This window comes from Bicyclus anynana, chromosome 1, assembly GCF_947172395.1.
Source record: "Bicyclus anynana chromosome 1, ilBicAnyn1.1, whole genome shotgun sequence".
NCBI lineage: Eukaryota > Metazoa > Arthropoda > Insecta > Lepidoptera > Nymphalidae > Bicyclus > Bicyclus anynana.
Genome location: NC_069083.1, coordinates 18,261,406 through 18,279,782, shown reverse-complemented (window position 1 = coordinate 18,279,782; position 18,377 = coordinate 18,261,406). Strand labels below are relative to the sequence as shown.

At 35.8% G+C, this 18,377-nt stretch overlaps 1 protein-coding gene across 3 annotated transcripts in view; it reads right to left on the bottom strand.

Moving 5' to 3' along the window:
- Positions 1–4,893: 4,893 nt before the first annotated feature.
- The window catches only part of LOC112048362 (neuroglian), a 70,333-nt gene continuing 56,849 nt past the window's right edge, over positions 4,894–18,377 (bottom strand). For 2 of the 3 annotated variants that reach the window (XR_008251180.1, XR_008251181.1), the window contains exons 13-16: positions 17,632–17,842; positions 16,481–16,578; positions 14,238–15,681; positions 4,894–13,546 (exon numbers count right to left, since the gene is read on the bottom strand). Coding sequence is in view for 1 of the 3 variants with exons in the window: in XM_052884026.1 (XP_052739986.1) it covers positions 13,416–13,546; positions 15,616–15,681; positions 16,481–16,578; positions 17,632–17,842 (506 nt within the window). In the remaining 2 variants the exon portion in view is untranslated. The remainder of the gene's footprint in view (positions 13,547–14,237; positions 15,682–16,480; positions 16,579–17,631; positions 17,843–18,377) is intronic. The other variant, XM_052884026.1, reaches the window with a different exon arrangement.

Sequence of the window (18,377 nt, the reverse complement as noted above, 5' to 3'; positions counted from 1 at the left end):
TAATGATGTTTTAGTTTTAAAAGCAGACAAGGGGAATGCAACTGTCTTATTAAACGTCTCAGACTATGAGAAAAAGATAGACGACTTATTAAAGGACACCACAACTTATAAGAAGGTAAATTATAACCCAACTGCGCGAGTGACTAGAAAAACTACCAAGCTGATCAGGGATTATCGTAATGTTATCGGAGATGATGTAAGTAATAACCTTTTGAGACCTCGAAATATACAACCACCTAAATTATACGGCCTGCCAAAAATTCATAAGTGTGATGTTCCTCTTCGCCCTATAGTGAGTCAAATAGATTCACCTACTTATGAATTGGCGAAGCATGTCTCAAGTGTTCTACAACCACTAGTGGGCCACACGTCATCTTACGTCAAAGACTCCCGCCATTTTGTACGTTTATTACAAGACACTAACATTGAAGGGCATGAGTGCATGATAAGCTTTGATGTCGAATCCCTATTTACCAACGTACCAATTCACGACTTTATGGAGGTACTTAAAATAAAGTTACAAGAAAACAACATCCCGGAGGAGTATGTCACCTTAACAGGGCATTGTTTGGAATCTAGCTTTTTCCTTTATAAAGGTGAATACTACCTTCAGATTGATGGGGTGGCAATGGGTAGCCCAGTTGCCCCAGTAGTTGCCAACTTATGGATGGAGTATTTTGAAGAGCTCGCCACCTCATCTATACCCATACAAGTTAGGTTTTGGAAAAGGTACGTGGATGACGTTTTTGCTGTCATGCAGGGCGGTGAAAAAGAGGTGCAACAATATCTGGCACTTTTGAATGGTATTCACCGGAAAATGACCTTCACATACGAAATGGAAAAAGATCGGTCGCTTCCATTCTTGGATGTCCTAGTCAAGGTCCGACTAGATGGTAGTTTTAGTCACACTGTTTACCGGAAGCAGACACACACGGACAGATATTTACATGGCTCTTCGCATCACCATCCACGACACCTTGCGTCAGTGGCTACCACCCTCTTCAATCGCGCTCAGGACCTGTGTGATGACGTTCACATCCAGGCTGAGCTGGAACATATAAGCAAGGTGTTACGTCGAAATGGTCATAAGCCCCTTGTATTAAAAAATAGTTCACATCAACGGAGAGAACGACCTTTGGAAGTCGAAAGAAGAATGGCCTACTTACCTTTTGTTAAAGGGGTAACTGATAAAATTGGATCGTTCCTAAGGAAAAAATACAACATAAAGACTGTGTTTACTCCTTTACAAAAGATCGCCCACATGATGCGTTCTCCAAAGGATCGTTTGCCATACCAGTGTCCGGGTGTGTATAAAATCGACTGCAGCTGTGGTAGCTCTTATATTGGACAAACGAAGAGGCCCATAGCAACCCGTGTAACAGAACATATACGAGCGATAAAAAACAACGACCCGCAAAAGTCTGCGATAGCTGATCACATTCTACAACCGGGAACTAAACATTGGATTGAGATCCATAATCCACACATTATTTCCACGGACCGCCACTATATACCCCGAGTAGTTCGAGAAGCCATTGAAATTCGAAAATACAAAAATTTCAATCGGGAAGATGGCTTCAAACTAGCCAGCGAGTGGAACCCGGTGGTAGAATTGTGCAAACCAAGAGGGCGCCGCGACACGCATAATAACAAAAGCGATGTCGTGAGTGTGGTTTGCCTAAACAGCCAAAAACGCGAGGTCGTTGAAAAAAGAAAAAGAACAAGAAAGAGGGTAGATCGATTTTGCCCCTAACAGCTGACTTCACTTCTCATCTCGCAACTTCAGTCCCGTCGTGACCACGATCCATGCAACTGGGTCGAAATATCGACAATAAAAATCTCGTCGTTTTATCGTGGTATGTACCCGTTTAAATAACATCCACAATCTTGAGCTATCTGTATCAAAGCGTGGCGGGCAACCATCTACGGAACCCACAATGCGCGTGGCGTAAACACACTTGACCAGTTTTTTATAAACCGACGTCTGCCGGCATGATTTTGTGCGTTATAAACCGTTTTTTAAATGGTTACAAAAATAAATCGTATCTCGGATATTATAACACTTGACTTGTCAGGCGCAGTTCCTAACTTGCTTTATAACCGGTCCTAGGTTCGATACTCAGCCATAGAATTTTATATTTTCTAAATTGGTTGTAGAATTCTAGAACAGAATTTGGCTTAACATTGAATGTGGCTTTTCCAAGTGAGCACGTATAGACAGCAAAGTCATCTATACTAATATAATAAAGCTGATGAGATTGTTTGTTTGTTTGCTTGAACACGCTAAGTCCGATTTGAAAAATTCTATCAGTGCTCGATAGCCTATCGAGGAAGGCTACAAGCTATATATATCTCCGTATTCCTACGGGAACGGAACCACCCGGCGTCAGCTAGTAATTTATAATGTTAAATGAGATCGATGCGAAGGTGAATAAAAAAAGTAAATTTAAAAAATATTCGTCTTGCATAATTAGATTTCGTAAGAATTTTAACTAAAAATTTCTTGGAAGAAAGAAATTCTCAGCTTTCAATTCCAATGCCACATACTTTAGGTCTAGACTTGAGACCAACGAGGCAGTTAGCAGCTATAATAAATATATAAATATTTTAAATAGCGACGCGGCCTGATATTATTTTTTCTACTTTCTCAACATTTCTCAATTTATACAGAAACCTACCTAAATCTATACTTCCTTTTCACGGATAAACGACTGAAGCGATCAAGAAGAATTTTGGTAATATATTTTAAAGGCCTATCGAACAATACCCCACTCTATAAGATAAACGAGTAAAAAAAAAAATATCCCCACTTTACACACTTTTTGATTTTGTTAACATTTTCAATGGCCATATTCACGTCAATTTACAGCTTTCTAGTAGTAATAGTCTCTGCGCTAAACCGCGGACGGACGGACGGACAGACTGATATGACGAAACTATAGTCTGGCAAGTTCGTTGATGACACTCCCATGATATGCGGGCGACGGTGGGGAAAGACTGCGCGGGCGTGTAATCGTGCGTGCGAGGAAGTGAGTTGCATCAGTCGTGGCTTTTTCATTCATCGCTACACGCCCCCCAGCCCGCGCGGTCCATCGGGAGTATTATGAACGAAGTTGCCAAGCTTGTTCCTTGTGGACTACGGAACCCTAAAAATGGAAATATTATAAAAGAAAATATTTATTAAAGAAAATTATTTATGAACTTTTTGGAAACAGGGCAGGCAATACGGTTTGGTACAAATACTGTACACTTGCGAAACTCTTTTCGCCTTAATTTGTGGCAGCTTGTGCAGAATCGCCTGTCAACTTAAGTTGATCATAGCACCTACACACCTTCTTCTAGTGAGTTTACTGCTTACAAATCACTACCAGTCCACAGACCTTATGTGGTCTGTGTGAAAAAAAAAACATTTCAGTGAAGTAAATATATTTTAAACAACATAATTATGTATTATTTTAAACCCTTAATACTGCTATTTGTAGCAAAAACACAACTGGACTTATGGGACATTCCCACTCTAGTACGTGGCCTGATAACCTGTTAAACACGGGTTGAATTTTTTTTATGGAAGTCATGAATTTTCAAGTCAAGTTTCCTTTCTTTCATTTTCTTTTTATTTGAAGCAGTTCCATAGTCATCATGTATAAATCTTATTGTCGAATTCTGGAGAAATTGAGCCTCGACAGAATATTTGCATTTGCTGAAGGAAAGCATTATCTAATGAAATCCAACTAACGAGGAAGACCTTCAATTATTTTGTACCTACCTACATAAACGTTTCTGATACTGTCACGTAGTACCCTACTAATTTGTGGACTGTTCCACAGTAAAACTGTTCATTGGAAAACACCGCATGTAAGTTACACCGCACCGCGTTGAGATAGCAGCGGGGTACATACGTAACTATCTCCTTTTGTTTTACATTAGTAATTTAAAAAAAGTTGTGACGCATGATGTGGTAAACTGTGTGACTATAACTACCATTTTAGACATTGCGGTTTATATTATGACGTAGCCTACGTTTGTAACTACGTCAATAGACTCCGCGCCACGAAAGAAGTTCCGCACCTAAAACAGTTGACAGTGCCTTACAAAAATTACCGCTATTACTATAGTATGCGCATTATCATCTGAGTCGTCCGGTCATAAAAGTCAAAAAAGATAGGAATGTGCAGCGCGCCTACCTGCGCACCCTAATTATCGATAAACGGCTACCTGCGCACGTGCTAATGATGAGTCAATAATGATTTGGACGATTCTGATTGGTCGGTTTCTAATGTAATTGCATTGCGTATTTTTTTTGCTATAAATGTGTTTACTGCAATTAAATAAATACATTCATGTGTTACTCGTTGCGCACTATGGATACTATTAGTATCCATTTATAATAAATTTGGCAGAAGACGAAGATTCTGATGATGAAGACTCAGATGAAGATTAATTTTATTTAGTTAATAATTATATAATATGAAATATGTATTATATTAAATCAAATATTGTTAATTTTTTTAATTTTGTGAACAAGATACGATAATAAACTTTACTTATCGATAATATGTCTTTCATTGTTACACCCTTCACTAGACGGCTCCATAAGACCCATAAGTGCAAGCGAGATAGATATAGAGAAATGATTTATGGCCCTAAGACTCAGTTGTTAATGCTATTAGTATAAATACCAATGAATGCCATTATGACATTTAGCGCCGCTTCTACGGACTTGTTTCGTGGCGCGGTGTATAAAAGTAAATGAGTCTTGCAACTTTGTAACATAGCTACTTAAATAAGTATTTTTTTCATAGAATTCTAAATACTTTATGTGATCTTTTCGGCAACTATTTCGACTAATTTGTTAATGTAGGTATTGTAGGGAAATTAAATGGAAACGCAAAATAATTTCTTAAACTTTATTTTCTATGCAACATAAAAAAATATTCACCGTAGTTACAATAAATTATCGTCACTTAATGCGAAATAAAGAGAGTAAATTAATTAATTCGTAACTCAATCGTTCCGCCGACGCCGTAAGTAGCGGATACCACTTACCATTTTGTCATGTTTCCGCTTTCAATGCAATCGAAGATAAACAGTTTTAGAAAATACTTCAAAAGTGGGCTATTTTTCATATTAAAGACACATTGTTGAAATGTTTAAGGTAAATAAATTAATTACTAAAACGAATGAAAAAGAATCATGACTATTTATCTACATAATTGTAAGGATGCCAACATATTGGTATAAGTCAAGTCAATTAAAAAGAGTGCTGAGGACATTGCGCTGCGCAAACTTATAACACTAAATTCGAAATAATACCAGCAATGTTTCTTTCTGAATATAATTATTAATTATTTTTTCAAAATAAACGTTATCTTTAAGAAAACACAAAATATTATCGGTGGGCAAATTTATTATCTTCTCACTTATGTCTTCTTCACGTAGGTGATTTTGCGTACCAAAAAATTATCTCGAATGAAATTAACTTTCATCTGGGCAGGTAGACTTCAGCGTTCTTTTTATGTGACATCACTTATACTAATCTAAATTTGATCTACTTAAATATGATCTCTGAATTATTATGCAATTTATTTTTGGAAGAAATATAAACATTAAAAGAATTTTGTTCAATTAATTTCATTTCTAAAACCCAAAATTTCAATACAACAAAGTGTCTTTATCACAATTCTCTATACAGACTTAATTACTTACTAAGAATTATTTTATTAATTGAGAATACACATTTCTAATGTTACTTATTTTGTTACATTTTAGAACAATTTACTTTAACTCTATTGAAAGTACACGTGAGGACAAATGAAAATATAAATCTTTTATTTTTCTATACTTTTATTTGACTTCAAGGATTAAACAGCGGTTTGTCATGTTCATAAATATTAATAAAAAAAAAATATTAATTCGGAATTTAAGAAATAATGCGGTACACCTTGTGACGTTCTATTCTGTAGATAAATGCATATATTATTTTAGTGTGCATTTGTTTACGAACAGTAAGTCTTTGTTAAATAAACGAAAATATCTCCTAAACTCAAATAAATATCATAATATAGAGGTCCTTTACAGATAATATATAAGGCAAGTTGACAAACTGTCAATTATCATAAACAGGGAAGTTAAATACGCAACGCGCTTGCAAATATGTAAGGAATTGAGCAATTACAATTTCAATGGATTAGAATTCAATTTGATTAGATACATACTCTCAACAAAGCAGTTACAATGAGATTAAATATTCCATTCTAAGTAAGAGAGAGATTTTTGTTCTAAGTTTTAGTTTAAATTCAGTCTAATCAGCAGTATTAAGAAGTTGTAGACGTAGAAATGATCGCAAGTGCGTTACGCATTTAAAAGATATAACTACAAAATGAACACAATAATATAGAAAAATCTCTAATTTATTCTTAGGGGAAAAGGCAGTGATCATGTATCACCGTAATTTTAGTGAATTTAACAATTAATTTTCAACGTTACTTCGCCATTTTGAATGTTAACAAATAGTCCAAGAGAGAGAATTTTCAATTATCAACAGCGCGGTATAAAAAAGCGACACAAAAACAGACGCGATTCGAACAAGGCTCTCCTACTATATCTATACTCGGCTCGATTATACTCTTTTCTGTTTGATCACTTTTTATGCACTTAGGTGTACCCATGTAATATTAATAACGATATTATTACAATAGTAATCGATATACCGATAACTATATCCAAATATTGTTTTGGCAGTATATTGTCGAACAGAAAGTAGTATAATGGAAAAAGTACAATTAAATATTACATAATATATATTAAATTCTTACTAGACAATATACATGATAAAGACTCCTTAACAAACAACTTAAAGGGGATATAATATAACAGTGCTATCCAAATATAATAATGCAATGTTAGAATACAAGGTACCGATGGTTACACACAGTAAGCTCAAATGAGAACAATATACATTATGTTAGCAATTCAATATTAAAAGTAGCAACTCGGGATCAGTATAAATATACCAAGGCTGAGGATATACTAGTGTTTTTGTCACTGTTACAAAATATAACAGTTATCGAAATATTTTTCTGTTAATTCATTAACAGTTAAACTATATCTTCACTAATATTTTTTGTCACAATGACTGAAAGTCACTAGAACTGTCCTCAAATTAAAAAAAAAAAGTAAATAAGTTTGAAACGCTGTCGTAAAGTGATTCTGGTATTTAGAAACGTTATTCAGATCTCATCTGCACGTTAACATATTATAATTTTTGCAAAATTAAAAGAACGGGAGATTTTCATCAAAAATCAACATGGTTTGACCGCGTGGAATGTATTATTTAGGACCCGACACCTTTCAGGCGTATAAATAAATAATGATAATAAATAGATTATTAATAAATAAGCTGTCGTGTGAATTATTAAAACTGTTGAACAAACTCAACTGTATCCAATATTTTATAGAACATTTTATAAACGTATCATGCATTTCTTTTATTAAAATATATTTTCATGGCTAAGGACATAAATTACGCTTTCATTTGCAAGTGATGTAGCTTTAGACTGAATATAAGTAACTTTATATTCAGTATATTGTATAAAAACTCCAATTACAATAACCAGTTAAGTTTGACCAACAGTGTACAAATAATGTACTAAGAAAAATGGTAAAATACAAATAATAAATACTTAGTTAAAGAGAGGTACATACAATAACTACATTAGAGCGACAAGCGAACGCCTTAGCTGCCTAACATTAGATAACACGAAACCCTTAACTCTAACACGAGATACAAGTGAGATACGCTGGAGCGAGACGGCGAGAAACGCGGCCACAGACTGAGACAAGACCGTGGGCCGGTATACTCCGCGCCATAAAACAAGTCCCGTAGACGCGGCGCTTATGTCTTAATGGCTCTCATTGTCATTAAGTAATGGCGGTTTTTTTTTATTTTGTATAAACAAGCGCTTAGCTGCAATCACGCCTGATGGTAAGCGATGATGCAGCATATGAAACGCGCTTGCCTAGAAGATGACTATTCACTCACTAGAACACCGATAGGTCTTATTGCCATTTGTGTAAGGAGCTGTCAATTTTAGTTCAGGTTTTAATCGCGAGACTTCTTTCGTGGCGCGGAGTCTAGTTTATAAACTCTGAGAAACAAAATCAATTCAATGGTAATAGATATAAACACTGATAGTCTATGGTTAAATCAACTAACTTCAAATTGAGTTTTTTAGAGCAAGTAAATCCATCACGTCCATCGCGTCTATGCCTACTCCATTCTAGACCGCGTTGCTCTATGCTTTGTGTATAACTGTATGGCAACACTGGTGTGACTCGTGTGTATCAAGTTAATCCCGATTTACACGTACACTAGTTGACTAACCAAGTGGCCATAAACGATTCAAGGACAATCTTGCTTCATTATTATTATACATGAGATATGTATAATAATAATATACTAATGAACGTGTAAAAGGGATTTTTAAGGATTTAAACTGGAAACATCAACTTGTCATAACTTAGTGAGGTGCATAATAAAGTTTAATAAACTGGGAGATACAAAAAATTGCTATAACTAGTGGGATATACAATTAGTTTTTTGTGTGATGAGAGAATGCGCTTCATTTTGACGTCAGTTTTATAGAAAATATCACATCCCAATGTAAGCGACAATAGCGCCGTTCAAGTAAAAGTTTCATTCTATTTTTAAATAACACCATAATGTCACTAAACCTTGTGCTATGTCGCTATGCTGACGTCAAAATGGGCACCATTAGAGTGGTAACATACTCTTAACGCCTCCCAGTATCGCATTACGGTGCGGTTTAAAAGTTTGTCACCACCATAAACCTCGTCAACGACACATAAAATTAAACGTCAAGTCTTAGCTAGCTACGTACAGACACAGTTAGCTGTGAATCGATAATATTCGAAGGTAGTTAGAGATTTTCTGATAATATCATTAATACATTAATGCCATATACAAAGGCGGCTTTCTCAGTTCCATCCAACACTTAACAAATAACCGGTGTTTGCGTACACATGGCCTAATATACTAATTTCTGGTTGAGGAAATGCATATTTAAGATTAGATTTACAGAATTAGATTACAAAATCTTCTCTTGTATTTAGTGGTATGTCCTACAACAAACATTTAAGTTACATCAATTTATTATACAAGAGATTTCTTGTTTCTGTATTGGAAGCTTTTGACCATAATTTGATCAAATGCCTACGATTTCAAGGAGAAAGTATTATATCAGGATAGTGTACCTTACAAAAGCTGAGCAGATAGCATCACCGGTGAACAGACAGACAAACAAACAGCACTAACTCTACGTAGTCACGACCACAACATCGAATACAAATCGCTCTCGACCACGTCCGCAAAGCACCAACATCGCCCGGTGGCCAAATCGCGCGCGCACATATAAAAATACTCAAATACTCCACCGCCCATACGAAAATAGATTCAATATGCAGTAATTGATATTAATTAACGCGTAAAATCCAAGCATTATCACCTTGTTAAGCCTGATTCACATAGGGAAAGTCAATGATACTCAACCTAATATAAATAAATGTACCTAAGTTATGAGTAGTATTGAACAATGTATAACTTATTTATTTAGTTATCTTTCGGAGGTAAATTGACATAAATCCCTTATATACACTTATTGTTGACTTGTTGTGGTGATGTTCAATTCAATAAAAACTTAACAATTATTCACTGTTCCTAGTGGTCTTCCGCAAAGTAACGCCTATTGAATAGTTTATATAGAAACAGCATAAGATAAATATGCACTGTATTTAAGTCAATACCACTCTATAAAAGTCAGCTTTATTAAGAGCGTGAAGTCATTATCTGTCTCAATGTAAATCAGACTTTATTTATATGAAACATTAAATCTCTTTGGAAAAATACTCGAAAAATTGTGTGCTATTAATACGAATGACATCATTTTAAAATATTATATAGATGCTAAAACTGAATACTAGATGTTAATAAGAGCTAAAGAGAAAAATTGATAATGCTAATAAGTAATTCTATAAATAAAAATAGTTATTTACTTTTGCCTACATAGAAGAATAGTTGTTAATTTTTTTTTATTTTAATTTAAATCTTAAATAGTCTTAAAAATAGAATTACTCTTCGTGGTCCTAAAGAATTTGTTAGTCGTAGAAAGATATGCATTTGATGTATAAAAATAAACGGTAGAATAGTGCCAGGTCATGTTATAAGGACCGTGACACGCACGTGTATGGCATGCCAGTCACTGACAGTACAACAACCCAAACTGATCAGTTTGGTCATGAACAAGCTCATGGTTAAGAGCCCAATTTTAAGTTATATTACTTCAGTATTATGGATGCACTTGAAGTCAATTATCATAAACATAATATACATACAGATATGCTCTGTATGCCAGTAATAAAAAAAAATGAGATTCAGATTGCGGGTCCTACTCAAAATGCACGGATCCAGAATGTGTCAGAAAAAGAGTAATGGTAGCCATGTTTGATCTGTTTTATGTACTGTGCATTTTGTACATACATATTAGCAAAATGTTAAAGATTAATTTTTTTTTTCATTTTTTTTATTGTAATGTGTGTAAACTACAAACGACACTGGCATGCTATACAGACATGTGTATCAGGCCTTGAATTATTATTATTATTTATTGTAGGTAATATGAAATAGTAAATATCGATTTGAATATCTTCTGTGATAAAACTATTGGCCTAATATCAACGCCACTTTGAGCTGCATTTTACATTCTATACAAGAAAGAGTAGAGTATTCTAGAAATTAAACGCGTCTGACCACCGGTATTAAGAGCAATCTTCACTTCATAGTGTAAGAGCCCAAACGGTATTTACTGAAGGAGACAAGCCTCATATGAAATTATCACGATTTACTTATATCATGTAATTGTACAAATTAACAGATTATATCTATTGTTTTCTCAAATGTTACCCTCAAGTGCCTGAGTTCCCCATTTGGTCTCTTAGGCTACGAGCTCCCAATAACTTAATTCTCTCTTTATTTTTTCTGTGACAAAAATAGCATTTCTTATACACCAAGACTTCGCGATCTTAACCGTATCCTTATTATTACAAGTAATTGATATCGAGCCGAAATCCGTCTCCTACGTTCTAAGCGAGCCCTCGCTAGCTACATATACAGGATGTGCAATAAATAGCAGACATAGTTTTACCAAAATAGTACAAGTTTCTTTCAATAAACATATGATTCTGTAATTAAAAAAGCCATGTATTACTGTTACTTTAATTCTGTATTATAATGCTCGTTGCTGAACATCCTATATATGCATACCACCTCCATTTGTAAGTCAAGAACACATGGTCCACAAACGAAATTTATAATTTTTCACGAAATTCATGAAATTCAACTGTCTGTTGTGCGTTCTAAATAATTTTCGTTATCATTACAATAGTTCCATAACTTTTATAAATGTTTACCATATGTTCTAAGCTTAGAAACATAATTGAAATTTTTAAACCACACATACAACGTGTCTAACTGGATAGCAAATTTAGACAGCCACTCTTAGAGTATTTATTCAACCCCTTTCGCAAGATGTTAGAAATAAAAATTATAAGGTGAATTTCAGGGGTACAGTAACTAGGTGCGGTTTGATGTATCATAAGATTTAAATATTCAAAAACGTAGTGCCAGGCTATGAGGAATATTTCATTATTTTACTTAAAATCAGTCTCGTAATCAAACAAATCCATTGACCCGAACAAATTAACTAGACACTTTGGGTTATATAAACCTTATGAAAGTTAAATTTTCATAGAATTTCCTCAAAATGCAAACAAGATAACTGTAAAAAGGATGACGGGGTCTGCTTATTGTTAATTTTCTTTTAAAAATATTTAGTATGACTAACATAACAAAGTATTTTCAAAAAGAAAATTATAAATCATCAAGTGCCTAGTTAACTTCATGTATTTCGTATGGGCATCTAACGTTTTCATGTATAAATGTATCAAACAATAATGTATTTTTACTTCAATCTAGCCATTTAGCCGTTACTGATACTCAAAATGATAAGAAATCATATCTTTACACTGGCGGCTCCGTTTCAACTAATATATTTAAACTAAACTCACTGAGATGATAATCTTGTTTATGAATTTATATTTAATATTACGATGAAATTAATGGCAGTAATATTTTTATAGATATTCAGTATATCCACGTTTAAAAAATAGTGAACCATAATGTTAAAAACTGTCAAATTATTATATTTAATTGTAATTTTAAATGAAGCAGATTCTGCGTAAGTAGCGCCAGATTAGTCAGATTTTGAACTACATATGTCGTTTATTGAATAATTTATTTCGTAAATTTCGAAATTAGTTTGTGTTACACCGCGTAGTACGAACAAAAGCTCATGACTAAGGGCTTGTTCTGGGATAATTTAATTTAACCGTTTTACCATTTCAATATATTTATGTAATTTACATTCAGCTCAGTCACTATTTTATAAACGTAGATAGAGACACACGTTTGCAATATCGAGATTCAAAGTGCACTCGTGTTTATTCATATCTGAGATTCAGTATTGAATTAAAACAATTTCCACCTTTAGTGATACATTTGAAATCGACCACTGATCACTTTGTTCTTTATCAAAACCATTTTTCATCAAGATTTTGGAAAATGATTTTGAATTGTACACTGAGACACTTAATAGGCCCGCAGGACTTCATCGAAGCAGTCCTAGATTAGCCCATAAGCTATTCAAGCAATTATTTATGACATCTCGTTTAGACCCCAAACGAGATGCCATGAGTAATTGCTTAAATAGACCGAGAAAAAAATCAGTACACGAAAGATTAGGCAAATACAAAATCAGATTATTTTTTCTTAAATTAAAACTTTGTACTTCGCTTATGGATACAAAGGCCTATAGGGAAAGATTGTTTAGGGCATTAAATTTTCATAATCCGGAACTGCATCGAAGCGTCGAAGCCAGTAGTGTATGTTGAATTAAAAGTCACCGACGATCAAATAGTTTGATTTTTTTTTTCATATTTGGCGAAGTCTTATAGAATCTCAGACCAATTATTGTATAGGACCTGTCTCGCTAGACGTTACTTTTCTGTCAAAGTTTATGATCAACGATCTAATGCTATTATAGAAACTGTCTCTATAGTGTCGATGTTAAATAGTTGTAATCGTGTTCGTCGATTAGAGAGCTCCGTAAAGATACTTCTAGTTTAGTATAAGACATATACCAAATCTAAGCTCGTTTTCTTTAGAAAATGACAGACAATTTTGTTCGTGACTATGAGTGCGATACAGGTCCTTCCATAATTGGTCTGAGTGTAGAATACATCCGTGTCCAGTGGTCGATGTGTCACTAGCTGCGGCGTGTCGTCTACACGTAGGTGGGCGGCTGCGCCAGGCCGGCGAGCGGCGTGGCGGGCGCGGGCGGCGCGGGCGGCGGCGGCAGCACGCGCGCGCCCGGCACGTACTGCCCGATGAACGAGCCGTCCTCTGTGAAGCGACCTGCGCGCGAACGAGATCATGTTACTGATCGTATCAAAACACTCTCTTCACTTGTTCAAAATATCCTATAGTGAGGATAACATTTTCATTCTACCCGCGGCAAATAAATCTTCTTTTTTATGTAACAGTAGAGTCAAATATTATAAAGAAGTAAAGTTCATGAGAAAATTCTTTTACCAATTTGCCACGTTATTTGTGAGTATCGTACACTATACTTATTCCCGTATTCCCACGAAATATAGAAATGAAATAGGCTCCATGTATTTAGATTCTCTCACAATCGAATTGTAACGATAGATAACTCGATTTCCGTTACTTTGTCGGTAATTACCTCGTATATAATTTTTTCATTTGATTCCCTTATATAACAAACTACTTTTATTCTCCCTCAATGTAATTAAATCTATTTTGGTCTTCTATTTTATTAACGAATGCCAACAAAGTCTGTTTTTATAACAAAGCTTCTTTTCAAAGTCTGACACGACCGAGGATTGCAACCAAGATCGGATATAAAACTGGAAGTTTAATTAGTCGTACATTTTTGCAGCTGCAATTAATAATATCAGTTCAATTAGACAAAGTAATGACGTAACTAAATAAAAAAATAAACATGATTGTAATGGGAGATGGAAATTTAAAAAAAAATGAAAATCCATAAAAAATAAATAGCAAAACAAAACAAAAATCATACCTTACAGAAAAACAAAATATAGCGGCTCGTGCAGGCAAAAAACAAAAGGATGTAAAGAGCGGGACGGATATATGGGTACATGTCTATCTATGCTACTCTAAACAATAATTATGTATAAATGCAAAACACAAAACAAAAACTCGTGCTCATATTGTATAATATATCGAATAGACTATATTATTATCATAAGAATAATAGAAACATTCACTGCACTTCAAACTGCATAAAATATCTTTTTTTTACAACCTAAACAACTTAATACCTAATGTGTACTTAAGAACTAACCTAAATGTTTTAAAGTCGACAGACATTGCCGGCGAGGCAATATATAAAGATCTAAGAAAGACGCATGTATAGCAGAAACAAACTAAATTAGTTGCAGAAATATGCATCTTATTCATAACCGAATAAAGTCGTTTATTATGAATTATCATAATTCATCGTCACTGCGCCGCCAATGAGAGTCGACGCTAAGTATAAAAGTACGCCTTTCCATACTCGGGACGTGTGAAACGGCCTTTATTACAACTATTTTTGAAATAGTAAAATAAAGACTATAACGCCCTCGTCGTCAATAATAAAATTAGCGAGAATTAACGAGATTCAAACACAACCAGATCGAATAATATAAAAAAAAAAACAAATTTTGTCGGACGACTTCACTTACGGACCAATCGGAACGTAGAATGTTACACGGACCAATCGGAACGTAGAATGTTTCACAAACCAATCGGAACGTAGAATATTTTACGGACCAATCAGAACGTAGAATGTTTTTTTCTGCGGCGATTGGGTCAATACATTTTTTTTTTGTGTTGCAATGGCACTGCGGTCACGTCGAGCTTAAAAAAACGTATAAAGCTGAGCGCGCATGACGGGTATAAGCGGCCATTTTTAACTATCCTTTTGTTAAAATAAAGCTGAATAAATTTTAAAAGTTGCCAAACATTTCTAACTTTTACACAATTACCACATTATTTTAATAAATATCGTCAAGCTAACAATATCAAATATCGCCATTCAAATAAAATCAATTAAATAGATAACATTGCCAAATAGTAGATCTTATTGAAGGATTTAGTAGTGTATTTCGTCATGTTTGAATATGCAATTACTTTTCAAGGTAGCGAAATAAAATAGAATTTTGTTCGCATTTTTCGAAAAACAAAGCTTTTCAAATTAGTGGGATGAAAAAATACTTTAATTTACCAACACGTAAATATATGTTTATGAAACAATAATGTGGCAACAAGTATAAAGTATTATGAGCACAATCAAAGCAGCATATAAGGGATGGTGAAGGGTACGGGGCATGGGTATGCGCGGGAGGGGCTCTAGACGAGCGTGGCGAAGGCCTGCGAGGCCGAGTCCTGCTGACCGGAGGCCGGGGGCCGCCGCTTGCGCCCGTACTGCCCGATGAACGAGCCGTCCTCGTTCATGCCCGCTGCAACGCATGCGTACACACGGATAAAAACATGCGGAAAATTAAAAAAAAAAAAAAAACATGAATTTAATGCAAACTGAAAACTGATTTAATAAGTTAAAGTTCTTTTCATTGTTCATTTTTCTTAAATTTCATTTGGCAAATTTTCGATATAAATTTTTTACTAATAACTCAATGTACTATTTAGGAATATAATAGATTACTACTTTTACTACTTTATAATCTTCATGGTAGTTTATAGTATGTATACAATTTTAAAGCAGTTAGTTGAAATTAATTGTAAAATACATAATGTAAAGAACTTTCACTTATATCTTACTACGCTGCAATTAAAAGCAACATTTTACCAAAAAAATAAAATAAGAAAATGAATGATTAATAGAAATTCAAAACTAAATTTTAAATGCATGTTACAATATTATTTTCATAACTACTTTAAGACCGATTTTACCACCTTCTTACAAATGTTGGACAGCTTTGTCTTTGTCACCTTTCAAATGTAAGTATTTGAGTCAAAGCGTGACAAAAATTACGTGTGGTATACAAATGTGGTAAAACCGTCTACACTAAGTAAAAATTGAGGAAGATTAAAAAAAAAACAAAGAATGATAATGGTGGTAAAGTAACTCAAACGTATGCATTACATGTAAAGTCCTTTTCATGAAAGAAAAAGTCCCCCCAGACGCGGCGCTAATGTCTTATTTGGTAATGGCAATCTTATTGACATTTGTGTGAGTGACAGGTTTTAGCCGCGGAACTTCTTTCATGAAAAGGACTCTACGTTGGTGGAACAACATACCAGTTTCGCCTTCGCCGTACTCCGCCATGGAGTCGGTGTCGCTCTCGGGCCCCGGCTTGGTGCCGCTGCTCATGGAGTGGCGGGACTTGTTGTCAAGTCTGGAAACAACAAAAACACCATGATTGTTTTGTTTTTTTTTTGTTACCCTGTTTATGCCTTGTGTTCAAAGCGAATTCGAAGTTTGACTTTTACTATACAATTACACGTTTTGCATTCTACTTAAATCCTAAACCCTACCATTTAATATTCGCATCAGAAGAGTGTATCAATAACTGAAATGGCATATTTGAGAATCCGCCATATTGAATCTAGAATGACGTCATTGGATCATGGCCAAGCATCATTTACGTACACACACACATACGTACACGTATAGTGTACGCATACTATTATCTGGCTATATAAAACTGATTTGAAACAGTAAGGCTAGCTAGCTGTGCAGAGGTATATAATCAATCTTATATGGTTAGTCTGTTTGGAGTTTAAATGTAGTGCGAACACAGACATGTATAGTAAAGCGCGTTTGTGGGTATAAACTAAAGAAGCCTAACGCTGCAGACAGTTTTACACAACAATCCACCTGTCAAATGCTTAACAGCCATAATGTCCTACAAATTGCGTGGTAACTCAGTTAGCTACCAGAATCAAGTATTTTCGTAAATAAAAAATTTGTTTGTCTCATCGAGATGAAACTACACTGAAAAATTAACATGATAGTAATCAGGGCGATGGAACGAGCTATGTTAGGAGTATCTCTGCGTGATTGAATCAGAAATGAGGAGATCCGCAGCAGAACCAAAGTCACCGACATAGCTCAACGAGTTGCGAAGCTGAAGTGGCAATGGGCAGGGCACATAGTTTGAAGAGCCGATGGACGTTGGGGTCCCAAAGTGCTGGAATGGCGACCCCGCACTTGTAAGCGCAGTATTGGTCGACCCCCACCAGGTGGACTGACGACATCAAGCGAGTCGCAGAGATTCGCTGGATGCAGGTGGCTCAGTATCGTGATATTTGGAAGTCCTTACAAAAGGCCTATGTCCTGCAGTGGACGTCCATCGGCTGATATTATGATGATAATGATGAGTAATCGGTTGTATAAATAATAAAATGTTGTACGGATCCCTGACTGTAAGTAGTGAAAGCATACTGACGGGTGCGTGTACTCGTGGAAGGCGGCGTCGGGGCAGTCGGCGCGGCCGTGCGCCAGCTCGCGGTCGTGCACGTCGTACTTGCCGCCACGGTTGCGGCGCGCCACGCACACCAGCACCAGCACCAGCAGCAGGAAGGCCAGCGCCACCATCACGCCGATGAACCAGCCCGCCGTCGCCGTGCTCTGCTCGCGCGGCCGCACGTGCGGCCCGTCTGCGACACACACTCGTTGCATACCACAGGAATACGCGGTAGTGTAGCTTCCCAACAGTGAAACTATTTCACAAATCGGTTCAGTCGTTTCGGAGCTTACTCAATGCAAACAAACAATGAAATCATTCTCATCTCTTTATCACGAGGATACCTTGCAATTTACACGTGCCGAAAGAAATCGCAAGTTAACCACAGAAAGTGATGAAATCAAAGAAAAACGAGTGTGCTTTAAACCGCACAATTCAAGTAAAACTTCTTTCAAAAGTAACAATAAAGCGCCATCTATGTGCCTAAGGCATAACTATTTCGCAACAGTTTCTTGAAATGCACGCGCAGGGACCCCCATTGAACCCGGCGCTGCCCCGACGCAGGATAGCGAGGAATCGCAGTCCGCGCGGGGCCAACGGGTCCAAAGCCCAATCCCTTAGGCTGAAAAGCCTCAACCCCGGGAGGGGTTGGAAGAAATTACCGGGGGAGAAAGTTCCCCCGCGACATGCCCGGGTAAGGAGGCATTGCCTCGAGGCCCGTACCCCCG